Source organism: Lagenorhynchus albirostris, chromosome 17 (genome assembly GCF_949774975.1).
Source record: "Lagenorhynchus albirostris chromosome 17, mLagAlb1.1, whole genome shotgun sequence".
Lineage (NCBI taxonomy): Eukaryota > Metazoa > Chordata > Mammalia > Artiodactyla > Delphinidae > Lagenorhynchus > Lagenorhynchus albirostris.
In genome coordinates, this window is record NC_083111.1 from 75,746,319 (window position 1) to 75,773,281 (window position 26,963).

The 26,963-nt window shown below is 41.8% G+C and overlaps 1 protein-coding gene across 20 annotated transcripts in view; it reads left to right on the forward strand.

Annotated features, from left to right (window-relative positions):
* KHDRBS3 (KH RNA binding domain containing, signal transduction associated 3) overlaps nt 1-26,963 on the forward strand; it is a 201,825-nt gene that overhangs the window by 85,455 nt on the left and 89,407 nt on the right. For 16 of the 20 annotated variants that reach the window (XM_060127369.1, XM_060127370.1, XM_060127355.1 and 13 more), the window contains exons 4-6: nt 4,795-4,941; nt 13,431-13,570; nt 25,830-26,025. In XM_060127369.1, coding sequence (XP_059983352.1) covers nt 4,795-4,941; nt 13,431-13,570; nt 25,830-26,025 — 483 coding nt within the window. The remainder of the gene's footprint in view (nt 1-4,794; nt 4,942-13,430; nt 13,571-25,829; nt 26,026-26,963) is intronic. The other 4 variants (XM_060127371.1, XM_060127372.1, XM_060127373.1 and 1 more) reach the window with 1 other exon arrangement.

Below are 26,963 nucleotides of genomic sequence, written 5' to 3' on the forward strand. Positions count from 1 at the left end.
CATCTGGTAATGAGGTCCATGATATGACCAGTGAAGCCCATAGACTTTGTGCTGCTCTTGTTTGTTATTTAGGGAGTTCCTTGGTGAGAAGCAACATTTTGTGCTCTGGCGGCAGTGATCAGGGCCCCCAAAGATCCTTTTACAGGTAGAAGGGAAGCAGGGATGGCAAGTCTTTAGCCAGATTATATGTCCAAAACTAGCAAGTGCCTGGCTGTGCGTTTAATGAAAGGAATGCTAAATAGCATAGCAGGGCTGGGTGGTCCTCCCAGGCCATATTGCCATTTTAAGGGCTGGTGGTGGTTCTCTGCTGCTGGCATATTAGACAGTCAGCAGTGGCAGTAGCCTGGAATCCTTTTTGAGGGGAATCTGTGTTGTGGAGTAATGCATAACCGCTCTCCCTGTGAGGGTGGGATGAACTGGGAGATTGGGATTGACGTACACACGCTACTACATATAAAATAGGTAACTAATGAGAACCTACTGTATAGCACAGGGAACTCTACTCAGTGCTCTGTGGTGACCTAAATGGGAAGGAAACCTAAAAAAGAGTGGATATATGTATACATATAACTGATTCACTTTGCTGTACAGCAGAAACTAACACAACATTGTGAAGCAACTGTACCCCAATAAAAATTAAAACAAACAAACAAAAACAAGACCTCTTTCCCTGTCACCATAGGTACTTTGTTCATGAGTCCTTTGAGTAGCATTGAGGTGGCTGGGGAATGAGGTGCTTTGACGTCTGCTGCAGTGGGTCCCCTTGGCTGCCTGGTCACTGAGTGCATGCTCTGCCTCACGTGGGGCTCCCTGTTCTTACACACTTGGGCCTCTTCCCAGACCACTTATCACCCCTTCACTAATCCTCTCATTTCTGTGTCCTTGACCGCATGGGTCAGCAAGTCAACAGGGGTATTCTGCAAGTGGCTGATCATTTACGTTCCATCAAGACACCTAGAAACTGAGGAAGTAGCGTAGTCCATTGGGCCCACGGTCAACGGCCTGGGAGCAGAAGCCCTTCACCTCTCGGCCCCCTAAACCCCACTTCCATCGGCGGCCTTCAGTGGGGCAGCAGTTGCTCAGAGCCTAGTCTGTGAATCCTCAAACTGCATGAGTGTTTCTTCATCTCAGTGTGCAGTCATTCTAGTAAAAGTTTCCAGATCCTTACTGGGAAGACTGGGAGGAAGCGTCCAGTGCATACACACCAGGAGACGTTACAGTTACTATACTCACGCAGCCTTCTCCTCTAGATTTAGCTTAGCTCTTTTGTTCTCTGCATCTCTGGGGCAAGCAGGGATCTGATCTTAGGCCAGGAGGTGATAAAGGGTAGCAGTAGTAAAGCATGAGAATTGTCATCTCCTTTCAAGGAACTACCTTGGCTGTTCGAGACAGGCTTCTGCCAGTGTGGAAGGCTCAGTGGGACTTTAGCGTTTGTATACTCAGAGTTATTTGAATCTTTCCAAATGTTGCCAGTCCAGCTCCCAGATTTTCACTGTCCTCCGGACACCGTCCTAAGCCTCCCATAGCGATGACCAGGCAACGTGCTGGTCGTTAGCACACGCCTGAACTCTGCCTGGTCTGTTGACTCCATCAGCCTGTGGCCATAAGCAGTAGAATCTTCCGGGATGCTTCTGGCTCTGTGGGTCTTGGACTGATAATGCCGCGTGCTGAGTCTGTCATGTCCTTCTTTAAGTTCTTCAGTACAGTAGGAACAGCCCCTTTCACCCCACCCGGCCCACCGTGTCTCCTCCTCGCCCGTCATGCTGTGCCAGGTGGTCCATCAGTTACACCTTCAAAAGCATTTCACTGACAGTAACCACAGGTGATAATTTAAGTAGACAGGTGTCCCATCTGCTGTATCGTAATCAGATCCTCACTGCCTGAACTCTTGAATACTGATTTCAGTTGATCCTTTTTACTAATTTTTAGTCTACAGAAAATTCTCAGTTAACAGTGTTTATTTCTAAAGAGATTTCCATTCCTTAGTACTAAAATCTCATCCTTTTAGATTTTCAGTGTTCACCATTTAAATTCTAATGTGAACATAATCATTTTCTTCTTGTATTTGCTACATTGACGATATTATAGGAGTCATTGCTGACAGGTATCAGGTGGTTACGTAGCACAATAATCACTATAATGCTGCGGTCTGTGGAGCCTTCAGTTTGTGCCAAACATGCTAGACGTTTTGCCCACCTCATCTATATTACAGAATAATAGAATAATTAATACTGTTGTTACGTAATAATAGTTATCATTACTATATTTATCATTTGAGTGCTTATTACGTGGTAGGCATAATTCTAAAGACTTCCTGTGTCTTTCGAATTACTACAATTCCTTTATTACTAATAACTCCTAATGACTGTTATAATCACTCCTTTATTACTACAACAACCCTTTGAGCAGTAGGTACCACGCTATTATTATCCATTTTAAAATCACCTCTTCAAGATGGGGATAAGGTAACGTCACCAGTCATTGGATTTGGGGTTTGAAAGCAGCACTTCAAACACAGTCTGTGTTCTTCCCCAAACACTGCATTGCCTCTCATCATTAACCCAAGAAGTAACCCATTTCATAACTGCTCAGTCTATGGAGCTGCTGTGGTTATGGTAAGAAGGCCTTCCTGTTCCAGCTTAGGTTTGTAATAGCAATGAGAATGTTTGCCTATGAATCAACAATTATAACCTCTCATTAAAAGCATTAGTTTGGTGCCATATTAGAAAAAGATAGGAAATGTTCATTTCAGTAGTTCATGCTTTCAAAGATGAACTACTGTGCATAGAATCCAGTTTCTAAAACTTCAGCTGTGAAAGGCAGAGTCAGATCAAATGATTGAAAATGTTCCGATTAGAACAAGAACTAGTCCACCATTGGCATGAAAGTATAGTCCTTTTCTTTTTTTTTTTTTAAATTTATTTATTTTTGGCTGCGTTGGGTCTTCATTGCTGCGCGTGGGCTTTCTCTAGTTGTGGCGAGCGGAGTCTACTCTTGTTGCGGTGCGCGGGCTTCTCATTGCGGTGGCTTCCCTTACTGTGGAGCACGGGCTCTAGGCATGCAGGCTTCAGTAGTTGTGGCGCACGGGCTCAGTAGTTGCGGCTTGCGGGCTCTAGAGTGCCGGCTCAGTAGTTGTGGCGCTTGGGCTTAGTTGCTCCGCGGCATGTGGGATCTTCCCGGACCAGGGCTCAAACCCGTGTCCCCTGCCTGCATTGGCAGGCGGATTCTTAACCACTGCGCCACCAGGGAAGTCCCAATAGTCCTTTTCATACTTGACAAATTTTGAAGGAAATGCGTAGGATATTATGGTAGCTTATGTTTGCTCTCCCTTCAAAAATATTTTTCTTCTTTTCTTTCAGTTTCTGGCCCACTTTCCATAAATGTGAAGGAAACTAGCATTTACTGAGTGCCTGACACGTAGAAGGCAGTGTCCTGGGCACTATATATACACTGTCTCCTGGGCCAGACCTTTACACAAGCTGCCTTTGTAGTCTTCTCAGTGGACCTACATTAATATACATGTGTTAACCCCAAATTGATTTTGCAAACTAAGTGTTGGATTACATATAACTTGTTCAAACTCACACACATACCTGGTGACCACCATGGCTAAAATTCAGGTTTATCTAACTCTAAATCCCCTGCCCTTTTCATGCTCTTTATTTTGATATGTCTTTTCTTTGTAAAAATTCAGATTAGTTAAGTAACAAAAGTTGAAGCCTTAAGGGGTGAAGTCAAGGGCCTGTGTGCCTCCTCATCCTCTTGGCTAATTTTGGAATCAACAGGTGCTGTTGCCAGGAATTCATGGGTTCTCTCTCTTACGGGGTGGGTTTTGGAGAGGCTAGGAAGGTTTCCTGCCGTTTAGAAATCACTCTAGGTGTAGGTTCCTACTAATCTTAATCTCTCTGTCTGATTTTAATGTTGAGAACAAAGACTATTAAAAGAACCCGATTCTGTAATTGCTACTCTAACAAAGGCTTGTTAGAAAAAGATAATGGAGCAAAGTTAGTGGTCTCTTAATGATCTGGGGTTTTTCCCCCCTGAATTTCATTATATCCACCAAAATTTTTTTAAATGTTTCTCATAATCATATAAAATCCTATAACAAAATTTTTCATTTATTTTATTCATTGTTTTATTCTCAGATATAGTGCCTGGCATGTAGAAATGGTTTTTTGTATGAATGAGCAAATGAACATAGAAATGAATAAATAATATTTACCTATTCATTCAAAAATATTTGTTGAGCATCTACTATCTACCAAGCACTTTTCTAGACAAGGAGCATGCAGCCCCAAACAAGACAATCATGGGTTCTGCTCCATGGTGATCACCTTAAGTGAGAAAAATTAGAAAATGGACGAGCAAAAAGTAAGGCATTTTAGATAGTGGTAAATGCTTTGTGACAGCTCAGGGGCACACAGGGTAGCCAGTGCAGAAGTGAGCTTGGTTGCTTGGCCAGTCTGAGGAACACGAAGCGGTTCTCTGCAGTGCCTGGAGGGGTTGGGCCGGGTAGGCTGCAGAGCGCGTGGCCTTGGGGAGATGGCCGGAGGACTCCTGGGCCAGAGGCAGGACTTGAGACCCCTCCCACAGCAGCAGGAAGCCTTTGGGGTCTCCATAAAGGCCTGGGGACAGCAAGATCAGATTTATGTTTGAAACTTTCTTCCTTAGGTGGTGTTTGCTGTTGGGTGAACCTCTTGTGATAACCACGTGCCAGATAAGCTCGGGTAGTTTTTCTTTTCTTTTTCTTTTCTTACAGTGACACCCTTTTAAACATGATTTTTCTTTTTTCAGGAAGAAGAGTTGAGGAAAAGTGGAGAAGCAAAGTACTTCCACCTCAATGATGATCTCCATGTTCTGATTGAAGTGTTTGCCCCGCCAGCAGAAGCCTATGCCCGGATGGGACATGCTCTGGAGGAAATCAAAAAGTTCCTCATTCCGGTGAGTACAGTTTTTCTTGATAGTTAATTTGTACTTTAAAGTCCTCCCTTTGTTTTAATCCTTGACAGTTCTTATCAGTAATTGTTATTTGCATAGCGCTTTGTCTGTTACAGTGTCCCTGTGAATTACTTGGCATCATTCCTTCTTTACCTGTGAGGCCAGGGATTTTTAAAGAGATTAGGTAATACTGCAAGAAAGTTGAAGAGCACAGTCACTGGTGTGCCTCTGGGGTCTCAGGCCCTGAGCCTTGCTGTGACACTCAGTCACTTCACAAATTCGTTGCTCTCGAGCGCGAGCTCGTTGGTGCGGTCCACGTGCCAAGCGCTGTGCTCTGTGGTGTGTCGCGTGAGTAAGCGCAGCCCCACAGGAGGCTTGTGTGGTTTAGGGGAGAAGCACGTGGTTTCTGTGCAGCGTGAGGAATGCTTGATGGTGTCGGAGCGGCGGGCACAGAGAGGAAGGCACTGTGTGGGTGTTTATGTTTTTGTTAACAGTTGATGGTCTTTTTTAATCCTTTTCAGACACCCTGACATTGCTGAGAATGTGATAATTTGAAGAGAATTTGTCCCTATTTCCATTACAAAAGTTAATTTCGGTCTTTTGTATAATTTGCATGTTCTAGATTTAAAAAACAAAAACTTGAACACATTGGTTCTTCAGACAGTTTATTTTAGAGAAACTGTCACATCTGCCAAACAGCTGTCTGGGATAAGACTGTGTTCAGCGATTCCCAGTGGTGTAGTAGATTGACTTACCTACTGTAGCATGTGTCACGATTATGTTATCTGTGAGGAAGACTGTCACATTTATAGGGAAAGGACGTTTTAAATCATGATTGTCTTGGAAAAGCCAGGGCATAGGACCATATTAAGTATTTTAATTTGGGAGCTTAACAGAGTTTTCATTAGTTCCCTCAAGCCAGTGTGATGATCCTATTATTCATTTAGTTTAAAAACAGAGCTTTTGAGTGCTCTCTATTTGATAGACACATGTGGACTAATAGAAGACATGGCCCCTGCCCTTATGGAGTTTATATAATGGGAGAGACAGGTAAGAATCAGATACTTATATAAATGACTTTAAAAATTGTAACTGACAAGACCAAGGAGAGGTTTAATGTCCTTGTGGTCATTCAGTGTGGACGAGGGAGTGCCGGCTTAGCCAAGTAGGACAGACTCTGTTCTCCAAAGGTAGCAGCAGCCGTCCTCCCACCCCATCACTTCTCACTCTTCCACCAAGAGGTAGGCTCCAACTTCTTTCACCTTGAATCTGAGCTGGCCAGAAAACTCCTTGCCTAACCCGAGGTGGCCAAGAATTTCTGCTGTGTTTTCTTCTTAATGTTTTATGGTATTAGCTCTTGGATTGAACTCTGTGATCCACTTGAAGTTACTTTTTGTGTATGGTGTTAGATTAGGATCTACATATATCTTTTTCTATGTAGATATCCAGTTGTCCCAGCACCATATGTTAAAGACAATTCTGTCCCTGTTGAATTGCCTTGGCACTATTGTTGAAGATTAACTGAATATAAATGTATGAATTTATTTCAGAATTCTCTGTTCTGTTCCATTGATTTATATACCTGTCCTTATGCCAGTACCATACTCTTAATTACTTCAGCCTTATAGCAAATTTTGAAATCCAGGTTGTGTAAGTTCTGCAACTTTGTTCTTCTTTTTCAAACTTGTTTTGGCTGTTCTGGCTCCTTCGCATTTTTATGTATATTTTACATTCAGCTTGTCAATTTCTACCAAAAAAACAAAAAAAAACCTTGCTAGGGTTTTGATAGTGCATTGAACTTATAAGTCAATTTGAGGGTAATTTTCCATCCTAACAATATTGCACTTTCTTGTCCATGAACACGAAATGTCTCTCCATTTTTTTAAGAGATATTAAAATTTTTTCTCAGCAGTGTTTTATAGTTTTCAGGATACCAGGCTTGCATTTCTTTTGTTAAATTTATTTCTAAGTATTATATACTTTTTGATGTTATTGTGAACGGAATTTTTTTTTTAATTTCATTTTCAGGTGGTTACTTGTGTATAGAAATGCAGTTGATCTTGTTTGTACCTTGTGACTTTGCTGAATGTGTTTATTAGTTTCAGTGTGTGTGTGTTTAATGGAATTATCAGGATTTTCTACATACAGAATCATGTGATCAGTGAATAAAGAAAGCTTTACTTCTTCCTTTCATATCTGATGCCTTTAATTTCTTATTTAATTTTATTTTCTTCCTTATTACACTGACTAGAACTTTCAGTGCATTGTTGAGTAGAAGTGAGGATAGACACCCTTTCCTAGTTTTCAGTCTTTTACCGTGAAGTGTGATGTTAACTGTGGGGTTTCTTTTGCTGCCCTTTATCACGTTGAAGAAGTTCTCTTCTGTGCCTGGTGGTAAGAGGTTTGGGTTTGTTGGTTTGTTTTAGTCACAAATGGGTGTTGGGCTGTGCTAACTGCTCTTCTGTCCATTGAGCCCCTCACGTGGCTTTTCTTCTTCATTCTGTTAATAACGGCGTATTGCATTTGTGATTTCAGATGTCAGGCCAGCTTTGCAGTCCCAGGTGTAACTCTACTTGGTCGTGATATGTAACCCCTTTTATATGTTGCTGGAAACATATAAAAAACCCTAATAGTTTAATGATTATTACATCTATAATCATGAGGGATATTGGCTTGTAGTACAGTATTTTTATAGACGTTTCTGTTAAAGCACACATCTAGCATTTCTGGTGCTCTTTGTTTCTTTATGCGGATAGAGTTGACATATGGTGTTACTTGTTTTCAGCCTGAAGGACTTCCTTTAGTCTTTTTTGTAACATAGGTCTGCTAGCAAAAAAAGTTTTTTTCTCGGCATGTCTTTATTTCACCTATATCCTAAAGTTTAGCTTACAAACGTACCTCTTTTTATTGCGCTTCACTTTATTGTGCTTCAGAGATACTGTGTTTGTTTTGTGTTTTTTTTTTTTTTAACAAATTGAAGGTTTATGGCAACCCTGTGTCAGGCAAGTCTTGGCATCATTTTTCCAATAGCATTTGTTCCCGTCGTGTCTCTGTGTCACATTTTGGTAATTCTCACAATATCTCAAATGTTTTTACTAATTTTATATCTGTTATGGTGATCTGTGATCAGTGATCTTTGATGTTACTACTGTGACTCAACTGAAGGCTCAAATAATGGTTAGCATTTTTTAGCAGTATTTTTTAATTAAGGTAAGTACTTTTTTTTTTAAGACATAATGGTATTGCACACTAATAGACTACAGTATAGTGTTAACTATAACTTTTATATGCACTGGGAAGCTAAAAAATTCGTACGACTGGCTTTATTTCAATATTTGCCTTATTGCAGTGGTCTGGAACCAAATCTGCAATACCTCCGGAGTATACCTGTGTATAACTCTTGGTCGACGGTTTTTTCTTTTATGTGGTAGGAGGCCATTCTTCTATTTTCTGGCCTCTACTATTTTTGATGTGAAGAGTCATTAATTATTTTGTGGTTTTGTATGTAATCTGTTGTTTTTCTCTTGCTGTTGCTCAGACTTTCTTTTTACCTTTGATTTTCCACTATTTGACTGTGGTGTACATGTTTATCTCAAGCGAATATGTGGGTTTATGTTTTTCTTCAAATGTGTGGGTAGTTTTCAACCATTGTTTCTTTAAAATTTCTCTGCCTTTCTCTTCCTCCTCCACCACCCCCAACCCCTGGATTCCCATTATATGTATGTTGGTACATTTGATGGTGCCCCACAGATCTCTGAGGCTCATTTTTCTTCATCCATTTTTCTCTGTGTTTTTCAGATTGAATACTTTTAATTAACTTCAAGTTCACTGATTCATTCGTCTGCCATCTTAAATCTGCTGTTGAGCTCCTCTGATTAACTTTACATTGTAGTTATTGTGGATTTTTTTAATCTCTTTTTTTTTGCTGGTCCAGATTTGGGCCCTCTCCTAGGCAGTTTCTTCCTGCCCTGGGTATAGGTGACATTTTCCTGTTTCTTTTCATGTCTCTTAGGTTTTTGTTGAGAACACCACATTTTAAGTAATGTATTGTAGTAAATCGGATTCTGATTCACTTTATTCCCAGAGGGTTATTGTTGCAGGTTTTTTTTTTCCTTTAATAATTTAGTTGGACTAAATCTGCAGTCTGTCTCCTTCATGGTTTAAAGTTTTGTTAATTTTTTTCCTTCTCACTTTTATTTTGAAGCCTGGCCTGCTAGGATTTTCCTCTGGGTCAGCATTGCTGAGAGATCAGCCAGTGGTTGGTCAGAGGGTGTGCTCAGACACCTGTGTCAGTAAGGCTTCCCCCCTCTGCTGATGGAACTGGGTGTGCATTGGGGAGTACATCCAAAGGCTACTCAGTTTTCCAGTCTGCCCTGGCTTCTCCTTTCTGCCAGGAATCCTTGTGTCTCCTTTGTACGTACACAGGCGAGGAGGTGCGGGGCACTTTAGCTTTCTCCGTTCTCTGCTGTACGTGTGCATAGCCCTCTCTTCAGCAGGCGGAGACGTGCAGAGAGCTTATCGAGGCTCTCCAGGCTGTTAAATTTCTGGCTAATTGGCCAGTCTGTTTGTTGCTCGCCCCACCCAGAACGTGATTATTCGGCTTGCTGATTGACTGGTCTCCTCTATTCATTTGCTATCAGAATTGCTACTGATGTTGACAGTGCTGCTGGGCATGGAGTCATTTCACACTTTCTTCAAAATTACGTGAACATCCGTCACTGGTTTTCACGGCTTTCCCCATCCTCGTGGAACTTCTGCGTCATCTGGGCTGGGGAGGAGGGGTGGGAGCATAAGATTGCCACAGACTCCCACTCTCCTTTCCAGAGTCCCGAAGCGGTCGTTTTTAACTGTTTGGTCAGCCTTTACTGTTGCTTTTTATGGAAAGGCTTTGCTGAGCTCCTTGCTTAGTTATCCTGAAAGTCCTGTGCTCTCTCATAACCTTTCATTTTTTTTTTTTTTTAACTTAGGTTGTTTTGGATCTCTGTCCATACGAGCATATGTAAAGTTTCACTTCATCCTTTTTCATGTCTGCATAATGTTTCATTATATGCGTGTTCCAGAATTTATTTAATTAGTCTTCAAATAATGGACACTTACTTCTTAAAGATTATAATTCAAACAGTGATCCCAGGATTAACCTTGGACATAAATATTAGCATATTTGGGCAAATATGTCTGAAGAGTACATCTCTGACTAGTTAGAGAACCCACTGAATTTTTAATAAATTACTTTTAATGATTTTATTTTAAGACTTTTTTCCTATTCTCCAGGCTAACACATTTAGATAGATCCTAAACTTACTGGCTAGAGAAATCCCATTTACACATATTTAATTAGAATTCTAATCAATTTTCTACTCTTCACAATTGGTGATAGTGTTGGTGTTAATGTTATAATAGTTTCACTTTTCAGGTGGGGAGTTGAAGTGATAATTTACTAGTGACTAGTTTAAAATGTAAAATTGTAAAAATAATTTAATCTATAAGCTACCATATGTGATTTGGTTTCCCTACTGATCTAAAACATTATTTCAAAGACCAATAAAATTGTAACTACAGTGTGTATGTCAATAGTGTCTATCTGACCTCAGAAGAAACAGTTACCTCACATTTAAAGAAGTTGTCTAAAATCACATAGCTGGTCAGCCCGATTGGGTAAATTCAGGCTTAACCTCAGATGCGATTGACTCAGATTCCGTTTTTTTGCTTTTTGGGGTTTTTTTTTCCCTCCTAACTACACTATCTGCTGTAATGTACTTTTACACAGATGATGTTTAAAATAGGCTTTAATTCTAGTTTTCGTGGCACCATTGTAAATTACCTAACTTTACTTAGAGCAATGCTTTTCTTTTTTTTATTTTTCTTTTTAAATTTTTAATTGTATTTTTGAATAGGGCCTCAGTTATCTTCTTTTCCCATGAATCAATTTTTAACCACATACAATTTTATGTCCTGCCTCCTAACACTTTTCAACAGGGCCAATATTCGTCATTTAGGTAGCACATTTTATTTAGAATGTGCTTTAAAAATAATTTATTAATCACACGTTTTTAGTAAAATGGTAAGGAGCATACTGTTAGTAGGCAGAACCCACCAGGGATTCAGAGGTTATCTGCCAGGAGCCTGCCAAGGGCCAGCTGGGATGACACACCCTTCTCTGTAATGTGTGCAGCCTTCCTTCCCACTTCTGTATCCATATCTTTAACTTCTGAATTTCCAGTTCCTATGTCTGATTGCTCTACAACAGCTCAATTTTTGTGTGCTATAGACCATTGCAGACTCGACCTGTACAAAATTGATTAAATCATGATGTCACTTTGTTACTCTCCTTATCTTCCAGAAACCAGTCAAACTTCTTGACTTTGTTCATATACCCCCATATCCAATATTTTACCATTTCTAATAAAATTAGGCATTATAAATAACTCCATATCTACCTGTCACCATCCTTCCTGCCACTTCCCTACTCCAGGCCATCTTTACCACGTACTGGGATTACTTAAGTGCTTCCATCTGGTGTTTCTGCCTCCAGTGTGTTGTTTTTTCCTTTTAATATCTTTATTGAGATATAAATCACATGGCATAAAATTCACTCATATAAAGTATACAGTTCAGTGCCTTTTAGTATATTCGCAAAGTTCTGCAGCTGTCCCCCTAATCTCAGCTGGGCCATTTGTATTGCCTCCCAAAATGAACCTTGTAACCAACAGCCGTCACTCCCCATTCTTCTCCCACCTTCGGCAACCACTAATTAGTTTTTGTTCTTTTTACACAGCTTTTATGGAGATATAATTCAGATACCATACAGTTTACCCATAAGGTATACAGTTCACTGGATTATTGTATATTCACAGTTTTGTAACCATGACTACCAACTGGTTTAGATTTTTATCATCCCCCAAAGGAACTCCATAGCCATTAGCGGTCCCTCCCACTTGGCTCCCCTACCTTCTCACACTCCTCTGGCTTACATCGCCACTAATTTCTCTCTCTAGATTTCCCTGGGTTTTTTTGACATTTCATATAAAACACGTACAGTATGTGTAGTCTTTTGCCCTGACTTCTTTCACTTAACATACTGTTATCAAGGTTCATTCAAGTTGCTTTTTATTGCTGAATAATATTCCATTTTACAATATACCACATTTTATATGTCCACTTATCAGTTGAGGACTTTGGGGTTGTTTCTACTTTGGGGCTATTATGACTAATACTGCTGTGAACACACATTTTTGCATGAATATATGTTTTCATTTTCTTGGGTATTACCTAGGAATGGATTTGCCAGGTCATATGGTAACTCTTTGTTCAGCATTTTTGAGGAGCTACTACGTGGTTTTCCGAAGTGGCTGGACCATTTTACATTGCCACCAGAAAGTTGTAAGGGTTTCAATATCTCTGCAATCTTACCAACACTTGATATTGCTTATCTCTTTGATTACTGCTATCCTAGGGAGTATGTTCGTGGTATTTCATTGTGTTTTTTGTTTGCATTTCCATAATAACTAATAATGTCGAGCTTCTTTTCTTGGGCTTACTTTCTGTTTTTCTTAGAGAGAAATGCCTATTCAAATCCTTTATCCTTTCAAAATTAGGTTATGTGTCCTTTTATTATTGAGCTGTGAGAGTTCTTCATGTATTATGAATACAAGTTGCTTATCAGGTAATAGGATTTCAAAATATTTTCTTCTGTTTTGTGGGCTGTATTTTGACTTTTTTGATGGTATTTTTGTGGCACAATAGTTTTAAACTTTGACTTGGTCCAATTTGACTGTTTTTTCATTTGTGCTTTTGGTATCTTAGCTAAGAAATCATTATGTAATACAGGATCATGAAAATTTACTTTCACGTTTTCTTTCAAGAGTTTTACAGTTTTAGCTCTTACATTTAGTTCTCTGATCCATTTTGATATAATTTTTGTGTATGGCAAAAAGTAAAGGGCCCATCTTATTTTTTTGATGTGGATATTCATTTGTTAGAGACTATTTGAAAATCAATTGACTATAATGGATAACTGGGCTCTCAATTCTATTTCATTGATCTTTATGTCTACCTTTTAAGGCAGTACCATACATTCTCCATTACTATAGCTTTATAGTAAGTTTTGAAATGAGAACATACCAGTCTTCCAACTTCGTTCTTCTTTCTTGAGATAGTTCTGGCTAAACTAGGCTCTCTGTAACTACTGGTTGATTGAGTTGTAAATAATAATGTCCATATATCAGTTACGTGCCATTTTAATTTTATTATAAATATTTCACTTGGAAAGTATGCACAGCAGAAGGAGATATGGCTGACTGTAGAAAATTCTAGTTTAGGGGAAAAATACTGTTTTTTTTTTTCTTTTTACAACAATTTATTGATAAATTTTCATTTCAACAAACTCAAGTCTTGTTTTATGAATTTAACTATTTTCCTTACCTTTTTTTTTCCTATTAAAAATTATTTGCTTCATGTCCTGAATTCTTTGTTATCTTCTGTCTTTTGTGTAGGACTATAATGATGAAATCAGGCAAGCACAGCTCCAGGAATTAACATATTTGAATGGTGGTTCAGAAAATGCAGATGTACCAGTTGTTCGAGGGAAACCTACCTTGCGTACAAGAGGTGTACCGACCCCAGCAATAACCAGGTAGGTGTGATTAATTGACTTACCTGTTTGTTGTTAGAATAGGGTACCATGGCAACAGTTTTAATGTTTCCTTTTTTAACGGGCAAGTGACTTTACCAGTGTATTGGTACAAAGCCTATAGGAATACATTCAGGCAATATGGTGTCGTATTAAGAGGATTCACTGTGGACTGAGGTGTTCCTGGCCTTAAATATTACCTGTACCACTTACTAGCTAATGACTGTAGATAAGTTTATTTAATCACCCTCACGTTATTAATCCCCTGATTCTTTGAATGTAAGTCATAGCTTTGATGCACAAATGGAGATAGTGGAAGCTTGTGTTTTCCCAGTGAGCGCAGACAGTACCAGGCTAGTTCATTGCCGCACCTCCAGTGTTGAGCAGTGTCAGGTACCAGGTGAGCGTCCCGATGCGCGCTGTCCTTTATGCCGCGTGGGGCTCTGTGGTATCTGAAACTCCGAAGCTTGTCCAGGCACACCGAATTTCTATTTCTGTCTCGGAATCACGACTGCTTTTATCATGAAAAATACGTTAATGAATTCGTAAGTCAGTTGAAGCAAACTATAAATTGAGACGTGACTCTCAAACTTATTTGAAAATGATTTTTAATTTTTGCATTTTTGCCCCCAGAAGAACTCAGTGGAAATTAGTAACACAGACTTTTTTTCACTGGTGACTGTATATATTTTTTCAGGTAGAGTTTTGCATGAAATAATTTAAAATAGGTTTCTTCCATTTATCCAAGTTCCTTTGGAGGAATAAAGAGTGAGTCCCCCTGCTGAGTGCTGATCGACACGCTGTCAGAGCAGTTACAGACAGGTGTTATTGCAATGTAAAAGGAACACAGATCTGGGCATGGTACCAGGTGGGTTTTCTCTGTAAAAAACAGGCTAATAATAATAATAGGATTGCTGCTGATGATTTAATGAAATAATTTATGTAGCTGTTCAGTAAACGGTAAATCTCTATCATTTCCATTTCTCCTGTTAAATAATTTACTTGCAATCATAGGAAATTACGTATTTGCTATATTCGTTTCCAGTGGCTGTTACAATGAATTACCATAAATTTGGTGGCTTTAAGCAATAGAAATTGGTCACAGTTCTGGAGGCTAGATGTCTGAAATCAGCTTTACTAGGCTAAAATCAAGGTACTGACCGCTGTTCCCCCTGGAGGCTGTAGGGGGGACGTCGTGGTGACCCTCCCAGCTTCTGGTGCCTGTAGGCGGTCCTTGACTTGAGGCCATCGCGCTCTGCTCTGTCTCCTTCTTAGCGCTGCCTTCTCGCATCTCCAGTTGCCTCCCTCACATAGGGATGCATGGGACTGTATTTAGAGTCCACCTGGGTGACCCAGGGTAGTGTTTCCATCTCAGGATTCTCGACCTAACGTCACATCTGCAAAGGCCCTTTTCTCTAAATCAGGCAACATTCACAGAACGGATATCCCTTGGATAGAGAATATAGATAATAGAGCACGTGCAGTGCCACCATTTAGGGGATGCCCTGTTCCTTAGACCAGGTCTTCCATTTTTGCTGAAGGTAATTTCTAATCTAGTTGTCTCATTTTCACTTCAGTTGAAAATGTTATGTTATGAATCGACAAGGAAGGCAGAAACTTTCTGTTTTGAGGGAGTGTAGTATCTGGAGAGATACCTCCATCTGCCCAGGTGAAAAATTATTCCTCTTGGTGGCAGCCTATACCCTGCTTGCCATGTTGAGCTTTTCCATTGCCTTGGTAGTGGGTATTTTGGGATGGAATTACCGTTCAGGTCACACTTCAGACCCAGTGGTTCCCCTGTGGAGCAGTGGCTGGTTCGTGCTGATCCAACACCTGACGCGGGGCACTTCCGCTCCCCACGGGCCAAGGAGCCAGGCACCGCCTCCTTCCCTCCATGTGGTTGTGGGCTGGCGTGGCACCAGATCGTTCAGATACTCTGTTTTCTACAGTGTGAGATTCATGTTCCTCTAAGAGGCATTCAGTTGCCCTTCTGTACTTTCTCTTAAGACCTCTCTCCCAGTTGGTCTTTGTTCATTACTTTGCCAGGTTTCCTGCTTTAGCGCCTGCCTCCCCCCGACACCGCCACTGGGTTAAAGGGTGTGCTCTGCCCTTCCAAACCTTTGTTCACACTGCTCCTGTGTCTGCAAGTCTGTGGTTCCGCTCTCTAACCCTCTCACCTGTTTAAGTCCTACTTGTCTTTACATCCCGAACTGAGACTTCCTTTAACAGACACTCACATCGTGCCTACTACTGACTGAGCGCTTTCCGAGCACGTCACAGATATTAACTGGGTTAAGCCTCATAACAGCCCTGTGAGGCGGGCACTGTTTTGCTAAAGTCGCCATTTCACAGATGAGGAAACCAAGGCCAGAGGAGTCAGTTACTTGCTCCAGTCACTCAGCTGGGGATTTTTAGAGCCTGGCTGGAATGCAGGCAGTCTGGTTCCAGAAACCATGCCTCTCCCTCTCTTTGATCCTTCCCTTCTGTTTTTATCCAGAATCTTTTTTTTTTTTTCTTCCACTCATTCTCCCCTTGCAGTTTTTCCATAGAATTTTCATTCTGTCACTTTTCTCATATATTAATTACAGCACAATTAATACAAACTACGATGAAAAGACATATTTTTACTACTTTTTCTCATCAGATCACATATACTAACTTGCTAAGTTAATGTCCATCTACCAGAAGAAAAATAAATTAATATGGAAAATAATTAGGATAGAAAATTACAAAAATCCTAAGGGTGAGATTAATACACAGAAAGGTACATGTTATTTTGTAGGGTTGGCAAAATTGGTCTTCAGATTACGCTTTGAGCTTTCTAGTGGCCAAAGCGGAGGAAAATATGGTTTTAGAATTCACAGCATCTAAATGGCTAAAAACAGTCATAAAACAAAAGGCAAATGCACTTCTTGCAGCCTAGTGCTTTCTAGTCCTGGGACCACTGGACGGTCATAGGTAGATCCTCGCTACACTCAGTCCCTCAGTAAGTCATTTTGATTTTAGCTCTGAAATAAGCCTTAAACCTATTTTTCTTCGATCACCTTTTCCACCCTGCACTCCAGCCAGACTGGTCTCCCTTCTGTTCCTTGAACAGGCCGAGCTCGTTCCTTTCCCTGTCCTTTGCCTTCACTCCTCCTCCTTGGCAGGCCTGTCTGCAGTTGCCTGCCTGCCCCTCAGCATCCTGTTCTCAACACACACAGGCACCATGTCAGAGAAGCCTTTGCTGGTTGCCTTGTTTGAAGTGGCCGCCCCCATAACCCAGAAGCCGGCCCACAACACCCTTCTTGGTTACATGGTAGCACTTATCAAACTGAATTTACCTTTCTGACTTGTTCACTTTTTCATTGGTTACCCCTCAGTATTATGTAAAACCTTAAAGGTACTTGTGTCCCTAATGTTTGGCATATAGGAATCACTCAGTAAATATATGTTGAGTGAATACAGTACAATCGCAAATTCTTTAGACTCTTTTGATCAAGTGTTGACCATTTACAACATTTTTTGTTAGGGTAGTTCTTGTCTGTCACGTGACTAGATTACCAGGGGATTAGCTTTTTGGGAATGGTCACATGGACAGCACCACTTTGGAATTTCACAGCAGAACAAGTCATTACTGGAATCTTCATGAATGTTCCCCACTGGTATCACTTCAGGGTAGCTTTCTGCTGAAAGATGTAAATGATCTAAAAGTAAATCCTGCAGAAGGGAGAAATAAGTATTTTAATAAAACCTTTTCATTCAGTTTCAAATGAGAGGACTAAACTTATTCCTTTTTAACTTAGGAGATAAGGAAGTGTCTTTACTTCCGTTCTGCCCTGTGCAGCCCTGTGGTACGTCACCTCCCTAACTCCCCACACGGACCCCAGCAGAGAACACATCAGGGAAGATTAGGACTGACGCCACTCCAGGCAAACTCTCTGTTTAGCTCTGTGGTTTTCCCCGTAGGGTCTCCACCGCATATATTGCCTGCTGCCCTGGTGGTCTGGGCTGCACAGTTTTGAGCCCCCAAGGATGCTCCCTTCCTTTCCCCTCTTCAGAACAGCTGGCTAGTTCTGTGTTGCTTCTCCACTGGCCTTGTCTGGCCCATCTGGCCCTTTCCCCAAGTAGCAGGCAGTGTTCTCTCCCTGCATGTGTTACCAGAAAGAGCAGGAAGAAAAAGTGAACAAAGCAGATGAAGCCTGTCTTTCTAAGTAGTACGTACGCATTCACCAGCGTTGGGTGCCGAACGTGGTGGTTTTGTTTCAACCTAGGACATAAGGCTGACCCATTCACGCGGCTTTTATCAGCTTTCATCAGATGGGGAAAATTTTCAGCTACAGTTTCTTTAAAGAGTTTGCCTTCCCCTTATCTCTTCTTTTCTTGGACTGCAACCCCATGTTAGATCTTATGATTGCACTTCCCAGACTGTATGCCAGGGCGCTGGGATGCTGCCTCACGCTCACAGGGCTGCCGTGGAGAGTTTAAATTTCATGGGACCACTGCAGTAACCGGCAGCTTTCAGACACTGCATGAAACTATCAGCTTAAGTTAATCATTTATTGTTTTAACACTAGGTCATGCCCCACTGATTTCAGTGACATCGTATCTTTGTAAAACCGGCATCTCAGCAGCTGCTGTGATAAATATTAGGTAGCCACAGTTGCTCTGCCTGTTGGGCAGAGCACGTGACTTCCCCAAACCAGGGGATCAGATGGGACTCGGTCACTCTCATTTTCTCATCCACACAGATTTTCGCATGGTACCTATTCTCTTTTTAAAATGGATTATGAATAGTATCACAGACGTTAAAGGTTGTGTTAATGACAGAAAATGATCCATTCTTCTCCGCAGTATGTGAGAAATGTTATCGGGAAAGCTGAATAGTTAATATATGGGCCATAAATATTTCACCAGCATATGATATGATTTATATTATTCTACCAATCTCTATTAAAAAGCCCTTCTTTATCATTAAGAAAAGGCTGGATATAGGAAAATGGTATTTCTTTTTCTACTAGCCAAAATTATAAGAATTTCCAGTTTTAAAAACCCATTAATTTGGGATGTTATGTAAACTATATGATTGCCTCCTGGATTTACCTTCTGAGGACCTTGTACCACCTGACCTGTCAGAACAGTCACTCTCCTCTCCTTCCTTCCAACTCTGTGTCTACTGTCCGTGCCTTTCTTAAAACCCTGACAGTGGTTGACCACACACGTGCCCCGCGCCCCGGTCAGACACTAGAGGACTTTCCTTGGACACGAGCTTCTCTGCTTCTCTTGCCGTGAGACCTGGACTGCCCCTCAGTCCTCAGCATTCACTCCCTTGGGTCCACATGCTCTCTGAGTGTGTGTTAGTGCAGCCACGCTGGAGTTGATTAACGGGAGGCAAAAGGAGAAAAACGTGTGCTTTCTTTTAAAATCACCTTAATAGGCTTTGGGAAGGCAATAACTGAGGCAAATAATGTGCCAAACAGCGAGAAAACTTCTGACAAGAACTTGTAACTTAAGTGCAGCCTGGAACAGACACGTGAGAAAAGCTGCTGAGCACGGTTCTCCTGCTTATGGTGCATCCGCGCAGCCCAAAGCCGGGTGTGGGTTCCCGGTCCTCCTGTCAACTCCAGTGCCGGCTGAAGGAAGGCTTGGATACCCATCAGGCCAACTGACTTTTCCTAGAATGATGTCAAGCAAGCGCCGCTGTCAGGCTGCAGCCCTGGAGGGTGGAAGGAGCCCAGTGAGTGTTTCCGGTGCAGTGGGCGTCTCCTCCCATCCCCTCCCCTCCCCACCCTGGCTCTTCAGAAGTTTTAATCAATTTTTTTCCTCTTTGGCCATCAGTCAGTTTCTGGTGTTAGGTCATTTAATGTCACACATTTTCCTGAGCTCTTTCCCTGACAAATTGAAGTTGCAGAGATGATGACCAAGTCATTGTCCTGCCATTCTGGGATTTTTAAGGGGAAAGTCAGAGAAACAAGTAGTTATGGCAGAATGGCTGAAACAGAGCACGAGGGTTATGAGGAAAAGTGAAGCGGAAGCAGAAACGATAGCACAGATCATCCTGAATGCGGAGCGTGGGTACAAACACACTTAGGATGAAGGTAAAGTAATAAGGCAGGGTAGTGCCAGAGGGAAGTCATCCCGCGCAGAGGGGCAAAGGCTTGAAAGCAGGAAAAATGGGGCCATCTGCCTGGAGTTAGGGTGTGGCTATGGGAAAATCAGAGTCACCCCCAGCCCCTCCTAGCTGCATGGTCTCAGGGAACTTCCCTCTCTAAGCCTAGTTTCTTCGTCTGTAAAATGGAGATAGGTCGTTGAGCACACATTAATCCATATCCTACTTAATTTTTTAAATGTCCCATCGGAGCCCAGACTGTGGCATGATTCCTTTTCTGATTACTCAAAATGATCCCTCACTAAAAATAGAATTCCTGTAGCACAGATATTTGATCAGTCCTTGGGCAAATTGCACATCTCTTCTTCACTCCTTTATTATCAATTTCACCATCACAGAGGAAGAAGACTTGTGCGGCATAGTCCCAGAAGGCAGAAGTAAGGCTGATACTTAGAAGTGATAAAGGTTTTTGCTATTTTTGTTTATAAGGAAAAAAAGTAAAAACATGCTAACAATCAGAATTGGAAGACAGTGACAGGCTTCAGAGTACAGAGCGAGCTGTCTCTTTTCAGGGGCTACGTCCCTGGATGAAACGGTAAGTTTCTTGTACTTTTAAGAGGGTGGACTCTCTCACACTGTCTTATGTGGTCAACAGTTTTACTAGTAACCAGTTTGTAACTTGTTGGAGAAGAAACAGATTGCATTGGATTCCTTACAGACTGTGTACAATGTAGGATAACGTAACACTTAGTCTTTTTTTTTTTTTTAATTGCATCGAAGGTTGGATGGTTCGCAGAATAAAGAAAAGAGATAACCGACAGGTTTCATAACAAGTCTATAACCTCTGGATCCAAGCTACCCAAGGCAGCACTTGAAATGCAGAGTCTCAGTCCCCAGCCTAGATGTACTGATGCAGACTCTGCCCCGAAACCAGGCCCCAGGTGAAGTGCGTGCACAGTAACGTGTGAGAGAAGCACGGCCCTAGCACCGCGCTTCAGATGATCTGTAAAGGTGGTGAGAGAGAGCGCTGCCAGAGTCCTCTGTTCAGAACATCTAGTCTCCATCAGCCCCGATGGCTTCTTACATTTGTGTTGAGGGATTATGACTATAGGCTGCGTTTACCTTTCCCTTCTGTCCAGCTTCTCGTTCCCTTGTCAACCTCTGTCAAGAAAAAAAAAATCTCAGTGATTAAGCTTTCAGAGAGGTGAAGGAAAGTTGTCACAAGTCTTAGGGATCCTACAGGAAAATAAATTAGCCCTCAGGTCATTAGCGCATCAAGCATGGGTCCTCGGATGGATCTCTGGGAAAGCTTATTCTTACTGTGAGACCGGCTAGACCTTGACACTGGATCCGGGAGGCACCCCCTCTGTGATCCGCTGTAGGCCTTTCTCTTCCTGAGGCCCAGGCATCCCCTGTGTTTCCCAGGGTCACCCAGCTGATAATGCTGGAGCTAGCTTGAGCTAATTCCACGAAATTCATTGTTTTATCATATACTTTTGCTTCCCATAAAATATATAGACAGGGCTTCCCTGGTGGCACAGTGGTTGAGAGTCCGCCTGCCGATGCGGGGGATGCGGGTTCGTGCCCCGGTCCGGGAGGATCCCACATGCCGCGGAGCAGCTGGGCCCGTGAGCCATGGCTGCTGAGCCTGCGCGTCCGGAGCCTGTGCTCCGCAACGGGAGAGGCCACAACAGTGAGAGGCCCGCGTACCGCAAAAAAATACGTATATAGACAAAGGCCAAACAATGTGGTATATATACCCTTACTCTGTACCACACTGCATCACTGTTGCTACATGTATGAAATGTATGTAAATGCGCTGCTGCTGAATGGATGACATGAGCACAAATGCGAGTTGTACCTTCTGTCTCCTCTCTCTCCTCACCCTTCGGTTAGCAGCCAAAAGGACAGCGTCAGGACAGAGTCCAGGTAGAAATCCACACGGTAATTACCACTTGCTGAGCGCCTGTTTTAGCTTAGGCACTTGATGTGGTTGGAAACCTCACAACCGTTCTGCAAGAGCCAGATGTTATTAACTGGACTTGTCGATGGGGAAACCAAGGCTCAGCAGCCCAGTGACGACAGGACTAGATTTGAGTTTGAGTGTGGGTGTGCTGGAACCCACATCACATGCCTTTTCATCATAGCCTAAAACCTCCTATTAATATATAAACTGAATGATTAGTTCCTAATTGACTGAACGCAAGAAATTATTGATCATCCAAAGCACTCTTTCCATGGAAAAAACTTTTCTCAATTATTTTCACATCTGAGTTTCAAAACCAGAAACCAAGGTCACCCTGCTGAAAAATGCAAACAGAAAGAACCATTACAGTCACACCCCTTTGCTTATGAAACTTTCTAGTCAGATGTGTTATGTTTCTGCTTTTCCCTTATCCCCGTTCTGAGCGGTGTAGCACCCAATCCTATCAATTTGAATCAACCTTTCAAGTAAAAAATAAGTACGTTCCCATTGATTGTCGTTATAAATGTCATCTCCCAGACACTTTTCTGTTCTCATCCCATGTTATGAGCCCTGCTGTTCAGCTCTACCCTGAACTTCATTTGTAGCGTTGAGTGAGCACGAGGCAGTGCAGCGGGACCTTCACGTTGGCCTGTCACTGCGTCGTGCCTTCCTCTCACCAGAGACCACTTAACGGCAGTACTAAGACCGTGCTGCTCGACACCATTCCCGTGGGATTTGAAACTCTTAAAAACGAATCTTCAAAGTGTCTTTTGTAGACAAGTATCCCGAGCTACATATATCAAATGACTTGTCTAAAATTCTGTAACGGATTCTTTAGTATGATTCCATATACCCAGTGGGCACATAACCTAACAATGTCGACGATGATAAGAAAGAATAGTGAGCTTCTTAAATATAATGTCTTTCAGTGTGGTAAAAGACATGAATTTATTGAAATACTGAATATTTTGTGATCGATATAGTACCTTGGACGGCAGAGATGGGGTATTAGATAAAGAAGCCGGAGGCTTATTGAGTTTGAATACACACAGATTGACTGAAGTATCACAGATGAGTTAGAGGTACCATAGGTAGAAACTACTCTTTTCTCTAATCACATTGAAGATTTTTCTAGATGTATAGCAGAGATAAAAAGGTGAGGAAGACTATAGCTATTACAGTGTCTATCAGTACAGCTCAGAGAGACTGAAATTTATCTAAGTTGCTGCTATTCATTGAGTAGCCAATGGGCTAAATACCGTGTATGTCCTGCCATTTTTCCTTCACCATAACACTAAGAAATGGGTTCTGTATCCCATTTCACAACTGAGGAGACTGTCTTGGAAAGGTCAGACTCTTGATTAGTTTGAAGGTTAATTGGAAGGCAGAGGTAAATAAGTACAGTCAGGAAATCGATCTGAATCCAGTGTCCTTGCTCTAGACCACCAGTTTTATCGCACCGATTTTTATGACCTAGTATGAAAACACACACAAAAAAGATCTAACTTACAGTGCTCAAAAAAGGGATAACACAAGTTGCCTAAAGGTGAAAGTCATGGATTTTGACAGTTTTGAGAAGTACCAGTCAGGTTTTTGGTAAGATGTCCCTCCTTTGGGATTTGTCTAATATTTTTCTCACGATTAGCCTAGGGTTATAGGTTTGGGGAACAGAAACCGCAGAGGTAAAAAATAAAATGCTATTTTTATTACATCATATCATGAGAACATACTGTTCACATGACTTACCACTATTAGCTCATTGCTTTTTGTTGCTGAATCATATTCCATTATATGAATGTACCCCAGCTTGCTTATCTGTTCACCTATTGAACAGAGGGCATCTTGGTGGTTTTAGTGACTAATTTCAAAATTTCAGATTTCAGGTATTCATTGCAGCTGTGTAGGACAGCAGTTGACTTATTAACTTCGTATTCCAAGACCTGTTTCATGTGCTTATTAGTTCTAGTTTATTGTTTGTTCGTATGGTTGCTTTGTTTTGTTTTGATCTGGTTGATTCTTTGGGAATTCTTACATGGAAATGTCACCTGCAGACAAAGTTTTGTTTCTTCCTGCGCAATCTTAAAAGTTTTATTTCCTTTTCTTGTCCTATTGAATTAGGTAGGACTTCTAGTACAGTTTTAATTGGAGTGGTAAGGCTGGGCATCCTTGCCTTGTTCCCAATCTTAAGGGGAAAGCATTCAGTCTCTCACCGTTCAATATGATGTTAGTTGTAGGTTTTTGTAGATGTTCTTTTTTAACTTGAGTAAATTTACCTCCGTTCCTAGTTTGCCGAGTTTTTATCATGAATGATGTTGCATTTCATTAAACGCCTTTTCTGCTTTATGTGACCTTACGATTCTTCTTCGTAAGCCTTCTTGGCAGGCTGGTCACATGGATTTTCACTAATGCTGAAGCAGCCTTTCATACCTGGAACAAATCCCATGTGGTCGTGACGTGTTTAATACATTATTAAATTCAATTTGCTGCTGCTTTTGAAGATTTTTACGTCTTTGTTCATGGGAGATACTGATTTATGGTCCGCTTGCTTGTTTGTTTCATTGTATAATGTCTTTAATGCCTTTTGCCTCCCCTTGGACCACATGTCTCTTCCTCGGGATGTCAGAGACCACCTTGCTCAGCTACCTGCCACCCTTCCTCGGCCTCTCTGTCTCCTAGCCCCTTGACCAGTTGTGGTTTCCACAGGTGGACTTAGAAAAAAAAATCTTGGGAGGCACCTCCTGTGACAGGTCCCCATAAGGGCTCAAGACCAAGTGGAAGCCGGTCACTTCTGTCTTCCCCGGTGGCCCAGGCCAGTCTCAGCCTCTGACTAGTAATGTAGAAATAATTTTCAGGAGGCACGTCTGGTGGCCACCCTCAGAGAATGAGTTAGGAAATGTTTCCTCTGATTTGATTTTCTGGAAGAGAGTGGAAAACTGATATCATTCTTTCCTTTAATACTTGATAGAATTCGCCAGTGAAACCTCTGGGTCTGGTGCTTTCTTTTTTGGAAGATTATTAATTATTGATTAAATTTCTTTAATAAACATCGGTTTATTCAGATTTAATTTAATTCTCTTTGTAGGAGATTTGGTCATTTGTATATTTCAAGGAATTAGTCCAGTTCATCAGAGTTAACAAATTTGTGGGCCTAGACTTGTTCATCATCTTCCTTTTTTATCTTTTAATGTCCTTGAGGTCAGTAGTGATGACCCCTCTTTCATTTATGATATTGTTGTTTTTTTCTTGTTCAGCCTGTCTAGAGGTTTATTAATTTTATTGATCCTTTCAAAGAACGAGCTTTTGGTTTTGTTCATTTTCTCTGTTGTTTGTGGAATTGGAGCTTTCAGCTGTGTATTTGCTATCCCAATCAAACAAGAGAAGAAGAGAGAACTGGTCTGTAGGCAGCCTCATTGTCTGCTTGGTTCTCCTTGTTTGGAGGACATTGTCCACAGGAGGTGGGTCAGGCTATGCCTTTATTTTCTGGCGGAGCCAAACTTCTGTCCTCATTTCTTCATGGGACTTGCACACTTCCTCAAGTTTTACCTTATGTTGGGCTCTTCTGCCTCCTGCCTTCCTCTCTGACTTGGAAGTCTCATATTTTATGTTAGAAATACATGAATATGTTGAATCCTACTTCAGAAAATATATGTGTTTACTTAACCTAAGAGTGATGCTTTCAGCCCCTAGGTAGTAGGTACACTCTTTGGGAAGGTTCATTTTATTCCCTCTCTCGTGGAATCTGATATGTTTTGGTCCCGGGTGTGCCACCTGTGTGTCCTCAGACAGTCTTAAGGCCTGTTTAGGCCTCCGTTTCCTTGTCCGCAGACAAGCCAGGTAAGGCCCAGGTCACAGTGTTGGAGCGAGGGTTGGCTGTGACCCTGGCAGGACGTGATGGAGGAGTGCTCAGTAGATGCAGCCTCCCCAGATGTCAGTTTCCTATCCTGTGTCCCAGACAGACCCTGACTCCTGGGGTTTCTTTGATGTTACCATCTTTATTGTTGCTGGACGAGCTGCCTAAATGACTTAATTTCCTTCCTTTAGGTAGGTGCCTGTTTCTCATTTGCTTTTCGTTTTCACTTTGCACGTGGTTTCCTTATTTCTTTTTACAGAATTACGGGACACCGATTTTTGTGAGGTATAAATGCATGCGCACAGTGGAATGCTAGAGAATACCACGAGTATTGCTAATTTGACCCTCTTGCTTGCAGGGGAAGGGGAGGAGTCGCGGCCCGGCCAGTGGGAGTCGGGGTACCGCGAGGGACGCCGACTTCCAGAGGAATCCTTTCCACCCGAGGGCCAGTGAGTCGAGGAAGAGGACTTCTCACTCCCAGAGCAAGAGGCGTCCCCCCAACTGGGTACAGACCTCCACCACCGCCCCCAACACAAGAGACCTATGGAGATTATGTAAGTGGAGGTGTTCTGATGATCTGTGACCCAGACATAGCGTCGGGTGTTGTGACCGATATCCCTCACCTTGCTTTAGCTCTTTAGCAAACGTTTATTGAGTGCTAAATAAGTACTTGGTACCAGAGGCACAGAAAATGTGAAAGAAATAACCTCTTTCGTCAAATAACTTAAACCTCAGATATGGAAGATGAGTTTGGGTGGTGGCGAGGTTCAGGACCAGGGTCAAGGAGGCGTGCGGGCAAGCCCGCCAGGCGTGTAGCGTAGCATTCGGCCACGGTCCTCTGCAGGTTGCCTCGGAGTGATTCAGTCATTCAAAAAGCAGTTGCCTACGTACACCAAGCTGTTTTTACCCTTAAGCGTTTCCTCTTAAGCTGTGCTGCTGAATACCGATTCTTAGTGGAAATTCTTTTCAGTGAAGAAAATAAAAGTTCCCAGTTTTTTTAATTAATGGATTATCAGGTTTTCCATTTATCATTCCATAATTCTTTGATATGGTTCATAGACTTATTTAGCATAAGAGAAAGAAAATACATCCATGGAAAATGGGCGGCAGGGGGTGGGGAGGGCGGAATCTTTACCAAGAATACAGAACCCCTGGGATTCTTACTGTAACTTTCTGGTTAACATAAATGAGGAAGATGAGTACTGGATAGATGTTTCGTATTACTAATTGAAAGTATTAAAGAAAGAGTATATGAACTGTTGTCAAAGAAGGGGGAAGCAGTGACAGGCCTAAAATGCCAGAACCACTAGGTTTCCATGTCTCCCTTTAATGGAGGTCTCCTGCTAGGAACTCAGCACCTCTTTGCACAGTTTCTGGAAATCGCAGTAATCCCTGGGCCACAGACAACTTCTTCAGTGTCATCTGCAGCCACCGAAGGAGCTGAGTCTTCGTCCTGGTCGTACTGCACTTCTTATAATTCCCTGAATGGGCT